This window comes from Aquarana catesbeiana, linkage group LG04, assembly GCF_042186555.1.
Source record: "Aquarana catesbeiana isolate 2022-GZ linkage group LG04, ASM4218655v1, whole genome shotgun sequence".
In the NCBI taxonomy this organism is placed as follows: domain Eukaryota; kingdom Metazoa; phylum Chordata; class Amphibia; order Anura; family Ranidae; genus Aquarana; species Aquarana catesbeiana.
The window spans coordinates 658,299,339-658,312,568 of record NC_133327.1 but is presented as its reverse complement, the minus strand read 5'-3'; the positions used below and the strand labels follow the sequence as shown (position 1 = coordinate 658,312,568).

The 13,230-nt window shown below is 41.8% G+C and overlaps 1 protein-coding gene across 2 annotated transcripts in view; it reads right to left on the bottom strand.

Annotated features, from left to right (window-relative positions):
• Positions 1–13,230, bottom strand: part of TTC7A (tetratricopeptide repeat domain 7A) — a 577,716-nt gene that overhangs the window by 356,015 nt on the left and 208,471 nt on the right. For both annotated transcript variants that reach the window (XM_073628505.1, XM_073628506.1), the window contains one exon: positions 4,359–4,442. In XM_073628505.1, coding sequence (XP_073484606.1) covers positions 4,359–4,442 — 84 coding nt within the window. The remainder of the gene's footprint in view (positions 1–4,358; positions 4,443–13,230) is intronic.

The window sequence follows — 13,230 nt, the reverse complement described above, 5'->3', positions numbered from 1 at the left end:
GCTGTCAGCGGAGGCTACCTGCTGACAGCTGAATGTAAGAAAAAGAATTGCCCGCAAAAAAATTTGTGACAAAACCGGCGTGGGGGTCCCCCCCACCAAATCCATACCAAACCCTTCAGGTCTGGTATGGATTTGGAGGGGACCCCACACCAATTTTTTTTTTTTAAATGGCATGAGGTCCCCCACAAAATGCATACCAGACCTTTATCCGAGCATGCAGGTCAGGAAAGGGAGGGGATGAGCGAGTGCCCCTTCCCCCGTCCTGAACCCAACCAGGCTATATGTCCCATACCAGGCTCAGCCCCCCCCCCACCCCAAAGCACCTTTTCCCAATGTTGATGTGGACAAGGGCCTCTTCCCCAAAACCCTGGCCAGTGGTTGTGGGGGGTCTGCAGGCAGGGGGCTTATCGGAATCTGGAAACCCTCTTTAAGAAAGGGGGCTCCAGGATCCCTGGAGGGACCTCACGACATTGTTTTTTTACATTTTGACATGGTATGGATCTGGGGGACGGTGGCCCCACGCCGTTTCTTTTACAAATTTTTTTGCTGTCAATTCTTTTTTTTTTTTACATTCCGCTGTCAGCGGGGAACACCCTGACAGCTGATATCTCATCAGTTGTTAAGGACACGGTAGCCGGATTCCCGGCCTGCTCCATTTGCAACCAGTTATATACAGTGTTTTTAAAGGAAAGACCCACAAAACACAGAACGCATCAAAAATTGCATCTCAAAAACGCAACACTTGCATTTCTGGTGGGACTCCATTGAAGTCTATTACACGCTAAATGCGGGGAAAAAAAGCCTCTGACCCTTTCCAAAAACGCACCGGCTGCAAAACGCATAGAAGTGAACGTGTACCATAGGAAACCATGTTAAATTGACTGTAGTGCGTTTCTGCAAATGGCAAAACTCACCAAAAAATGCATAGGGGCGAAAGTAGGGTAAAAGATCATTATGCATGGCTCTTACTAGTTCGCACTAATGTCTTGCAGTACTAAAGTGCTTGGTTTGACTCTTGGCCAGGACACTATCTGCATGGAATTTGCATGCTCTCCTTTTTCTTGCATGCGTTTCCACTCTAAGACATGCTGGCCTTAGTAAATTGGTCCTAGTATTTGTGTAAAAGTTAGTACACGTGTTATGAAATTATGCAGTAACTTCACAAATAAAGTCAAAATGCCTTGTGTGATACAAAAACTAAGTTGAAGAAAACTAAATTTTAAATGGAAACTATAATGTTTTTTCCTTTTACCTTATTTTTATGTTTAGGAGTTAAAACACTGATTTAAACTAATTGCTATATAAAAAATTAAAATAAAGAACACAATAGAACTAGAGGCAGCTTGAATATTCTCTGTCTGGCAGGTGGCAACTGCAAACTTAGCTCTCTTGCAGAGCTATGGCTGCTGCTAATATTATTATTATTATAATAATAGGATTTATATAGTGCCAACAGTTTACGCAGCGCTTTACAATATAAAAGGGAGACAATACAGCTATAATACAATAAAATACAAGGGGATTAAGAGCGCTCTGCTCAGAAGAGCTTACAATAGATCCGACCCTTCTGGGTGTGTCAGATGCCACACCCCCACCACTACAGACTGTGGCCCCTCCCATCAGCCTCTACATCACTACAGGACACAACAGTGACATATTGGCCAGCAGGTGGAATTACAGCGCTCAATAAGGTATGCGGCATCTGACAGATACTGTCGTTGGTCACAGCTCTGTAAGAGGACAAAGATCATCAGAGTCAAAGTTGGCAGAACAAAAGTACAGTGCCTTGAAAAAGTATTCATATCCCTTGAAATTTTCCACATTTTGTCATGTTACAACCAAAAATGTAAATGTATTTTATTGGGATTTTATGTGATAGACCAACACAAAGTGGCACATAATTGTGAAGTGGAAGTAAAATGATACGTGGTTTTCAAAATTTTTTACAAATAAATATCTGAAAAGTGTGGGGTGCATTTGTATTCAGCCCCCTCTACTCTGATACCCCTCACTAAAATCTAGTGTAACCAATTGCCTTCAGAAGTCACCTAATTAGTAAATAGAGTCCACCTGTGTGTAATTTAATCTCAGTATACAGCTGTTCTGAGAAACCCTCAGAGGTTTATTAGAGAACCTTAGTGAACAAACAGCATCATGAAGGCCAAGGAACACACCAGACAGGTCAGGGATAAAGTTGTGGAGAAGTTTAAAGCAGGGTTAGGTTATAACCCTGCAAGAGATCTAAGTTTGCAGTAGCCACCTGCCAGACAAAGAATATTCAAGCTGCCTTCTATTTTGTTCTTTATTTTAATTTTTTATGTAGGAATTAATTTAAATCAGTGTTTTAACTCCTAAACATAAAAATAAGATAAAATGAAAAACTATTATAGTTTCCATTGAAAATGTTGTTTTCTTCAGCTTACAATTTTTGTATCACACAAGGCATTTTAACTTTATTTGTGAAGTTACTGCATAATTTCATAACACGTGTACAAATTTTTACACAAATACTAGGACCAATTTACTAAGGTCAGCATGTCTTGGAGCCCTTTCACACTGGGGCGGTTTGCAGGCGCTATTGCGCTAATAATAGCGCCTGCAAACCGACCCGAAAGTGCCGCTACTTTCATTCCAGTGTGCAAGCCCCAAGGGCTTTCACACTGGAGCGATGCGCTGGCAGGACGGTAAAAAAAGTCCTGCCAGCAGCATCTTCGGAGCGGTGAAGGAGCGGTGTGTATACCGCTCCTTTACCGCTCCTGCCCATTGAAATCAATGGGACGGCGCGGCCATACCGCCAGCAAAGCGCCTCTGCAGAGGCACTTTGCAGTGGTATTTAACCCTTTCTCGGCCGCTAGCGGGGGGTAAAACCGCCCCGCTAGCGGCCGCATACCGACGGTAAAACGCCGCTAATAATAGCTGCGTTTTACCGCCGACGCCGCCCCCGCCCCAGTGTGAAAGGGCTCTTAGGGTGGAAACGGATGCAAGAAAAGGGGAAAAGCAGGGTTAGGTTCAATCCATCATCTGAAAATGGAAAAAGTATGGCACAACTGCAAACCTACCAAGACATGGCCGTCCACCTAAACTGACAGGCCGGGCAAGGAGAGCATTAATCAGAGAATCAGCCAAGAGGTCCATGGTAACTCTGGAGGAGCTGCAGAGATCCACAGCTCAGGTGGGAGAATCTGTCCACAGGACAACTATTAGTCGTGCTCTCCACAAATCTGGCCTTTATGGAAGAGTGGCAAGAAGAAAGACATTGTTGAAAGACAGACAGAAGAAGTCTCATTTGCAGTTTGTGAGAAGCCATGTGGGGGACACAGCAAACACATGGAAGAAGGTGCTCTGGTCAGATGAGACCAAAATTGAACTTTTTGGCCTAAAAGCAAAATGCGATCTGTGGCGGAAAACTAACACTGCACATCACCCTGAACACACCATCCCCACCATGAAACATGGTGGTGTCAGCATCATGTTGTGGGGATGCTTTTCTTTAGCATAGACAGGAAAGCTAGACAGAGTTGAGGGGAAGATGGATGGAGCCAAATACAGGACAATCTTAGAAGAAAACCTGTCTGCAAAAGACTTGAGACTGGGGCAGAGGTTCACCTTCCAGCAGAAGCAAATTCATGTGTTAGAATGGCCCAGTCAAAGTCCAGACCTAAATCCAAATAAGAATCTGTGGCAAGACTTGAAAATTGCTGTTCACAGACGCTCTCCATCCAATCTGACAGAGCTTGGGCTATTTTGCAAAGAAGAATGGGCAAAAATGTCACTCTCTAGTTGTGCAAAGCTGGTAGAGACATCCCCAAAAAGACTTGCAGCTGTAATTGCAGTGAAAGGTGGTTCTACAAAGTATTGACTCAGGGGGGCTGAATACAAATGTACTCCACACTTTTCACATATTTATTTGTAAAACATTTTGAAAACCATTAATCATTTTCCTTCCACTTCACAATTATGTGCCACTTTGTGTTGGTCTATCACATAAAATCCCAATAAAATACATTTACGTTTTTCGTTGTAACATGACAAAATGTGGAAAATTTCAAGAGAATACTTTTTCAAGGCACTGTAAATCTTCTTTTTCTTTCAAAGGCTGGCTTTAATGATGTAGTGATGCCTTGCATTGCGGCAGTAAAAGGGTTAAAGACTTCAACCAAATTTCTTGAAACATGCTAAAAGCTTTGTAAAAAACCTGCTGTACACACTGCTCTTCTACCAGATGAAACCCACGTAACAAGGACAAAAATTGAAATCTGACTGATACAGGTTACAGCTACATAGCTAAATTTTCTCCAGATTACAGAAATAATCCCAAAATTGTAATCTTCATTGTGCCATGTATTTTATGTTGTTACCTTGCCACAAGATATCATGGATAACGCCAACTGATACCAAAGATGAAACTCTCCACATGCAAACTTCATGGCTCTCTCCAGACACTGAAAAACAGAGAAAACCCAAATCAGAAAAAAAAGTTTCAGGTAAGAACTCTAGTCTATCTAGTAGTAGTTAGTAACATTTACTCGGACATGTTCTTTTAGTTTGAAGATGTATCCTAGCCTCTCCAAGCCACTTCTTCAGTTCTAATGAGTGTCAGGAACAAACATTATATCCACACAGGTAGTACGGCCCCTTTGTCCAATCACTGGGATATGTAGATATTGATTGCCCATAAACAGTGTGGAGGTGATCTTCAAACTGTGGCCTGGGGGCCATATGTGGCCCTTTGCTTGCCTTTAATCGGCCCTTGGGTCACTTTTCCTTCCACTGATACAAGACTCTATTCCTCCCACTGACACCCACAATGGAGCAATATTCCTGTTACTGACATAAAAAATGGAGCACTATTTCCCCCACTGATGCCAACAATGGGGCACTATTCCTCAAACTGGCACCAACGATGGGGTACTCTGCCTCCCACTGACACTAGAGATGGGGTACTATTTCTCCTCCTAATACTAAAGATGCATTGTTTACTCCCAGTCTTAAACTGAGCCTGTGCTTTGTCTTCGCTGGGTAGAGCAACTGGTACACTTAAATGACACTAGCCTCCCTCCTTTCCCTTTCTACTATTGATTCTACACTCCCTGACCGCACTGATCACCCATGGAAAGGAGGCTCTTTGTGAGCTCCAAGCTGCCCACACATGACAGCTTTGGACTGGCTGCTTAGGCATCCATCCATTTAATATAGAAGAAAGGAGAGAGATGCTATCCACACCTATAACACAGGCAATTTCTCTTTGATCCAGGTGGCTGAATGGAGCAGCAGGGGAGCAAAGGAAGTTATATGTTTGAGAGGGACTCTTTAAGTGAACCCATTGCCTTGCACGGTTAAGGCCCATGTTCTTTCAAATCTATGCTTTATATCATTGCAACCAATTGATGGGTCTTACAGCTTTTTTAGAGCTTTTAGGACTTTTCTCACAATGCTATGTTCTGCAGTCTCCTTGTCTGAAGTAAAGAGAGTAAGTAGCATTTACAACCAGGGCACAGTGAAACTGAATTAGTATTATTTGGAGAATAAGGATACTGACAACCATAGAAACAGAGCAGAGCTGCCGGATGCAGAGCATCTATTGAAGGATGAAATTAAGAAAAACTTGGCAGGTGGTTTGTCGCCAATGGGTCAGTTTCCATTACCTTTAATGGTGGCATTCCAATGCAAAAATATGTATATATATATATATATATATCTCTATATAGATATGTATATCTCAGACAGCTTGAGCATTGATAGACTGAAAAGAAGAACCCCTTGCTACCTCTTCATTTTCAAGGGTGCAGGGTATAGAGCAAGCACCGGTCACGATGGTGTTTGTTCGGCCGGTGGGTGCAGCTGTTACAGTGTGATTTCATGCAGAAGTATGGCTGAAAAGCAGTCATCCACACAGCTCTATTCCAAGCACATGAGCAATTAAGCTGTGTAAAAGCGGCAGGATCAGAGTTGCCAAAAATCATGGGATCCCCGCAAATGGATTTATGAATCATTGCAGCAGTAATATGCTGTAAAGAGATGATGAACACTAATAGAACCAATATACATTCCAGGTAAGAAGAAGCTAAATTAAACTGTAAAATGCTTTAGGAACATAGAGATTCACTGCAGGAGTATAGGAAAGGTGGCCATTAATTAAAGTTATACTGCATTTTGTATAAGCGCTAAGCCCTTCCTCCCATATCATTAACTATATACAGCATATATGCAATGTGTACAGAAAGTATTCACTTTTTCCACATTTTATGTTTACAGCCTTATTCCAAAATAAATTAAATTCCTTATTTTCCTCAAAATTCTACAAACAATACCCCATAATGACAACGGGAAAGAAGTTTGTTTGAAATCTTTGCAAATTTATTAAAAATAAAAAACGAAAAAATCACATAAGTATTTACATCCTTTGTTATGACACTCGAAATTGAGCTCAGGTACATCCTGTTTCCACTGATCATCCTTGAGATGTTTCTACAACTTGATTGGAGTCTACCTTGGGTAAATTCAGTTTATTAGACATGATTTGGAAAGGCACACACCTGTCTATATAAGGTCCCACAGTTAGCAATGGATGTCAGAGCACAAACCAAGCCATGAAGTCCAAGGAATTGTCTGTAGATTGTCTAGGATTATATCAAGGCACAGATCTGGGGAAGGGTACAGAAAAGTTTCTGCAGCATTGAAGGTCCCAATGAGCACAGTGGCCTCCATCATCTGTGAATGGCGGAAGTTTGGAACCACCAGGACTCTTCCTAGAGCAGGCCGTCCAGCCAAACTGAGCGATCGGGGGAGAACAGCCTTAGTCGGGGAGGTGACCAAGAACCCGATGATCACTGTGACAGAGTTCCAGCGTTTCTCTTTGGAGAAAAGAAAACCTTCCAGAAGAACAACCATCTCCGCAGCACTCCACCAATCAGGCCTATATGGTGTAGTGGCCAGACGGAAGCCACTCCTCAGTAAATGGCACATGACAGCCCGCCTGGAGTTTGCCAAAAGGCACCTGAAGGACTCTCAGACCATGAGAAACAAAATTCTCTGCTCTGATTAAACAAAGATTGAACTCTTTAGCCTGAATGGCAAGCATCATGTCTGGAGGAAACTAGGCACCACTCATCACCTGGCCAATACCATCCCTATAGTGAAGCATGGTGGTGGCAGCATCATGCTGTGGGGATGTTTTTTAGCGAAAGGGACTGGGAGACTAGTCAGGATCGAGGGAAAGATAAATGCAGCAATGTACAGAGACATCCTTGATGAAAACCTGCTCCAGAGTGCTCTTAGCACACTGCTTGCCTTATTTTGGGAATGGCTTCTAGAGTGCAGGTTTTCTTTATAGCAGAATTTAGTAAAATGTAAAGTTCCGTTCCCACCACTCATTATAGTGAACATTTTTTTTTTTTGGGAAGCAGATACCCGCTTCCAATCAGCTCTGAATGCTTAGGTGAGCGGAGTGGAAGTTTGGACCCCCCTCCTTGACTGAAACCTTCTGGGACACATCACAGGTTCCAGGAGCCTGTAGGACCAGTGATGCACTGATATTTTGTCTGGCGAAAATTATCGGTCGAAAACTGGGTTTTCAGCGTTGTGCCAAAAGGAAAAAAGGACCGATAATGGCTGCTGAAAACCCCCCATGATTTTTCCTTGCTTAAGCTGTGCTTTTTCATAGGTATGTGACTCAAAAATGTGGATAGGGGATATTACTGCTCTAACTCAATTAGTGAAGAAAAATGAACAGCTGCTACATAAGAATGTGACAAAAGTTCAATGCAAAAGATCAGTGAAAAATGTAGCGCTAAAAATATAAAACAATAAACATTGAACAATATATCAAGTACTGTGTGTAAATAATACAAACTTTGTGATAAAAAATCTCAAATATAATGAATTTAAAACAGAACATGTATATAATGAGTAGAAACACAGGTGAGAAAGTCCCAAAGGTGAAACAATCCTATGGTGAACATATATGGATATATGGAGTCCACCATGAAAAGTTGTTGCTCAGAAGTGGGGTACAAAGGCCTCAGCAGGCATGTAGAGCATCAGGGATATTGTGTCCTCCACCCGAGATAAGGGGTATACACTCTTACCGGAAATAGTGGATTTGAATATTAGCGACAACGAGTCAATCAAGTGAGGATAGCCTGATCAGCAGATTTCCAAAACGATCCAGGGAATCCAAAGAGCTCCAAGAACAAATCCAGGGAATCGTGCAGGTAACCCTGAGGCTGGAACTCAGATGTTAAGCAGCCAGACTGGAAAGCCAAAAACTCTCATCCGAAGGGATATGATTACAAGATCACATTGTCGAGTCATCAAAAAGTTCACATTCTTCACTTCTCTCAAAAGTGGTAGCGGCTAGTTCCTTTGAGAAGTGAAGAATGTGAACCTTTTGATGACTCGACAATGTGATCTTGTAATCAGAACCCTTCGGATCCCTTTTTAAAAACGTAAATTTCGGTTTCGGCCAAATGCATCCTGAATTTTCGGTTTTGGTGCACCACTATGCAGGACCAGTGGCAGCCCATCCATTAGGACGCTGCCCCCCCCCCATTCATGCGTCCGACCCCCCAATCTACATGCAGGGTGCCAGATGCATGGATTACAACAGGTTTTTTTTTTTTTTTTTGAAGCAATGATTAGACCCAGAGGATCTAATAGGCTTCAAAAAAGATGGGCTTGGGGCGCAGAGCACTGCGTCTAAGCACACCCAGTTGTGTGACAATAGCGAATTAATATTCTCTATTGTCACACTGATCCTCCTCCCAGCCAATCAGGAAGCAGGTCTTGAAAACCGTCACCCGATTGGCTGAAAAGATTGGTGATCTTCACGCCATCGTAACACATATATGTGGCCTCACGGACCTGGACTTTTTTACGTGAGGCCGCATATATGTGGTTCTCCCTTTGTGCTGAGAACACACAGCGCGGTGCCCTCCCAGCACAGAGACCAGGGTCACACAGAGAGCCCCAGGCCCCGTACTAATAAATTGGGACCCGGATCTCCTGATTCCTAGTCAACTGATCACTGTGGTAGCCTCTGATTGGCTACTAAAGTGATCAGTCACTGTGAAGCCCGCCCCTGTGTTTTATTCTTTCTGTGAATGGAGAGATAGATACATTGCATCATTGTCTTTCCATGCAAAACGAAAAAGTGTTTGTAACAATGTTTTAAATAAATAATAAAAAATAAAGCAAAAATACCTAGATCAAGTTTGATCCAGGTCAATGCCAGGTTAGTGTTGGGTCAAGTAAGGGTCAAAGGTCAGGGTCAGTAAATTTGGGGCAGGATTTTTTTTTTTTTTTTTAGGTAGGACAAAAAACAAAAAAAAGCAAAATGCACACTATTGTTTCTGGGCTGTACTATGGGTACAAACAACTAATAACATACACATATGTGGTATTGTTGTGATTGTCAGGAGCAGGAGACTTTATTTTGGGTTGTTCTTTGGTAGGTTATGGTAGCAACAAGAAATATACAGCAAATGTTTTTTTGTTTTTTTTTACTATTTTGGGCCAGTTTTCCTTTGATAATAAAAGAAAAATCAGGAGATATCCAATACTATTTAACAACAAATAAAAAAGCCCAATTTTTGTTCCGAAAAAACAAGGTATAATCCAGCGGGATGCACAGACTAGTTGATGATATGTACAGGTTTACTAAAGCCCCATACACACTATTAGATTTTCTGCAGATTTTTGTCTTCAGATTTACCAAAACCATATAATAAGAGGTGAAACCTTAGGAGTTTCAATTTGTATGCAACCAGGCAGGCCCTTGTGCTACATGGTTTTGGTAAATCTGAAGACAAAAATCTGCAGAATATCTAATAGTGTGTATGGGGCTTTACACATGTCAAAGTTGCAAAATTGGGCTAATGCCGCTTACACGCGATCGGAAATTCCGCCAGCAAAAGTCCGATGTGAGCTTTTGGTCAGAAATTCTGACAGTGTGTATGCTCCATCGGACTTTTGCTGGCGGAATTTCCGCCAGCAAAAGATTGAGAGCAGGTTCTCTATTTTTCCGTCTGGAAATAGTTCCTATCGGAAATTCCGTTCGTCTGTATGCAATTCCGACGCGCAAAAAACCACGCATGCTCAGAATCAAGTACGAGATGGAAGCGCTCGGTCTGGTAAAACCAGCGTTCGTAATGAAGATAGCACATTCGTCACACTGTAAATTTTTGGATCTTTTAATGCAGCGCATTATTTTGTTCTTTATAATGCTAGAAGAATGAAGTTGTTTTGCTGCTGATATTCACACAGAGTTCTGACAAACTTATTTCTTTATTATTTCCTGTGATCTCCTTAATAATATTTTTCGTTTTTAAAGGCAGATCTCAATAATAATGTTTAGAATTATTTTTTATAGTGATTATTTTTTCCTTTTTTTATTTAAATCAAGATCTCATTTTTTTTTTTGATTATTTTAAAATTATTTTCTAGTGATCTCCATATTTTTTTTTTTTTGTGTCAAGTTACAACATTATCATCTTGTATTTTTTAACCTCAAGGAGGTTGGTGTCCCTTGTTAATTTGACATTGTATTTTTTAAATGTACCTGTCTACTTACAAACAAACTGTCCTTTTTTAATAAAAACACATAGGCAAGTATTTGCTGAAAACAAAATTACCATTTATTCTGGGTCATAACAAAAGAAAGAGGGAAGGCAACGCTGGAGAAACTGCAGAAATTTGCGAAGCCTTTGGACCCCCAGGGCAGACATCAACTATTTGAAAAAGAAAATTGGTAGCCTTAGGAGTCCATACAATAGGGAGCACAATCTGGTCCTGGACTCCGAGAGATCAGGAACAGCAGCAGGTGACATGTATGTCCCCAGGCTGTGGTACTACCACAGCCTGTGTCTTCTGTCAGACCAGACTGAACCCAGGACATCACTTGTCTTACTTGCACCCTTCCCTGAACACTGTAGCTTTGTTCGTTGAGTTGTGGCAGGAGGTGGAGGATGGACGAACTCAGAAAGGTGTGTATTTTCTGTCAGTTGGCCACTCAACCCCTTATTTAAACCTCAGAAGAGCGAGCTGAAAATCCAAAACGAGCGGACAAGAACGCACTGAAAAACAAATACGTACTATAATAAAACGCACTGAAACCCAGATGCGAACTGACTACACGCACTGAAGAGCAGATACGAACCCACAAGCACAAACTGAAGAGCAGTAACGATCTGAAAAGCACGAGGCTGAAAAGCGCGAATCGTCTCTCACCAAACTTCTACTAATACAAGATAAACACGAGTTTAGCAGAAGAAGCCCAAAGGGTGGCGCGCTTCATATGGAGCTTCCCTTTTTTAGTACCGTCGTACGTGTTGTACGTCACCGCGTTCTTGACGGTCGAAAGTTCAGTGAACTTTTGTGTGACCGTGTGTATGCAAGCCAAGCTTGAGCGGAATTCCGTCGGAAAAACCATCCAAGGTTTTTCCAACGAAAATTACGATTGTGTGTACGCGGCCTTAGGCTTTTAGATTTGTTTTACCCCTAGGCATTAAGGGGTTAAAGTTTAACTAAAGGCAAAACTTTTTTAAAGAGTAACTGCAGTCTGCTCACATGATTTGTAATAAAAACATCTTTGCCATTCTGAAGCTTCCCTCCAACCACTTTGAATATTATTTTATATATACTGTGATTCTGTACTTGCCAAATATGATGCAGCAATCTCCCTCCAATGAGTCTGGCTGCATCCATTTTAACTGTGGGCAGCTGAAGCTGCTGCCTGTTAACTTCCTGGATTTACACAGACATACACCTCCAGCTCTGCAGCTCTCATTGGCTCTCTTATGACTTATCCCCCCCCCCCTTCCTAGCAAACGCTCACGAGAGTGAGAGAGAGGGAGCTGTGCATGATGTCATAAGCCTAGGCTTTTTACAGGAAACAGGAAGTGGGCTGTAAAAGGTATTTACTGGCAGAAAAAAAAATGTTTTACTATCCAAAGTTAAAACAACAACAAGGGCAGAAGATTTAATAGATGGAAAGTTGAAAAAATACTGAAGGTCCACTTTAAGTTCTAGATAGAGTAGAGAGGGATTAGACCCCCTGTCAGGTTTTAATTTCTGTCTTTGCCCTCATTAGGGACATTCGTCTTTGTGATTTGTCCTGGTGACTGCTGAGGCCGTTTTTGGACGTTTTTACAGCTGCTGTTTTTGGCTTCAGATGTTTTTTTTCTACAGTTAATAAATTCTCCAGCATGTTATCCTATGTGTCCATGCACACATAGGCTGTTATCAACAGTTTTTCAGCTGTAAAAACGCTCTAACATCGAAAAACGCAGATAAGCGCTCAAAAACGCTGGCTCACCAACTGTTAATGTTTCTGATCCTATTGAAAAAAAAAAAAAAACCTTGAAAACGCTAAAAAATGCTATTGCAAAAACATGGAAAAACTCGCTGCAAAGCTACTGGTGTTTTTATAACGTTATTACAACGTCCAGTGTGCATGAGGTTCAAAAGTGAAAGAAAATCCTACATTTTGAGTGCTCACCAGAACAGGTATAGATGAATAATTTAACAATGGGGACACTAGTTCTGGAGAAAACCAGAGCTTCTCTCACTTTGAAGGGATTTACTCTCACTTCCTGTTTTGGCCATTAGACAGGAAGTGAAGGGAAATCTCTCCATAGGACACAGATGACCAAAAAAAAAAAAAAAAATCCAACTGGGGTTATAACCCTCCCTTACTCAATCCAAAAAAGGTGTTGCCTTTAGCTCTACTTTAAAACCCTTATCACTACGAAATCAGTGTACAGTGTCTTTTTCCCATTTTCTTCTTCCCTGCAGCTTAATGTTTACATATTAATTAAAGCACAACTGGCAGCAGTGACCTGTGATCACCCAATTCCCTTATCAGCCTCGTCTTCCTCTTTCCATAAATCATAAACAGACTCCACAGTATTCTCAACTCCATCTGGTAGGTCATCGCTTCCCCATGCAAAGTCATGCTTACTTGTACAAAGTCATGCAAAATCTGTTTATCTGTTTATTATTATTATTAACCACTTGCTTACCGGGCACTTAAACCCAGTGGCGGTGCGTCCATTAAGGGTGCAGGAGCGCCGCCCCCCTCTCTCCTGCACCGCTTTAATCACCATAGATAGATTCATGCATCGCATGAATCTATCTATCTATGGTCGCTGCTGACACCCCTTATTCAGGTGCCCGGCCCATTTTCGGGCACCGAGCATCTGAATTACAGCGGCGTGGTGTTTTTTAGAAGCA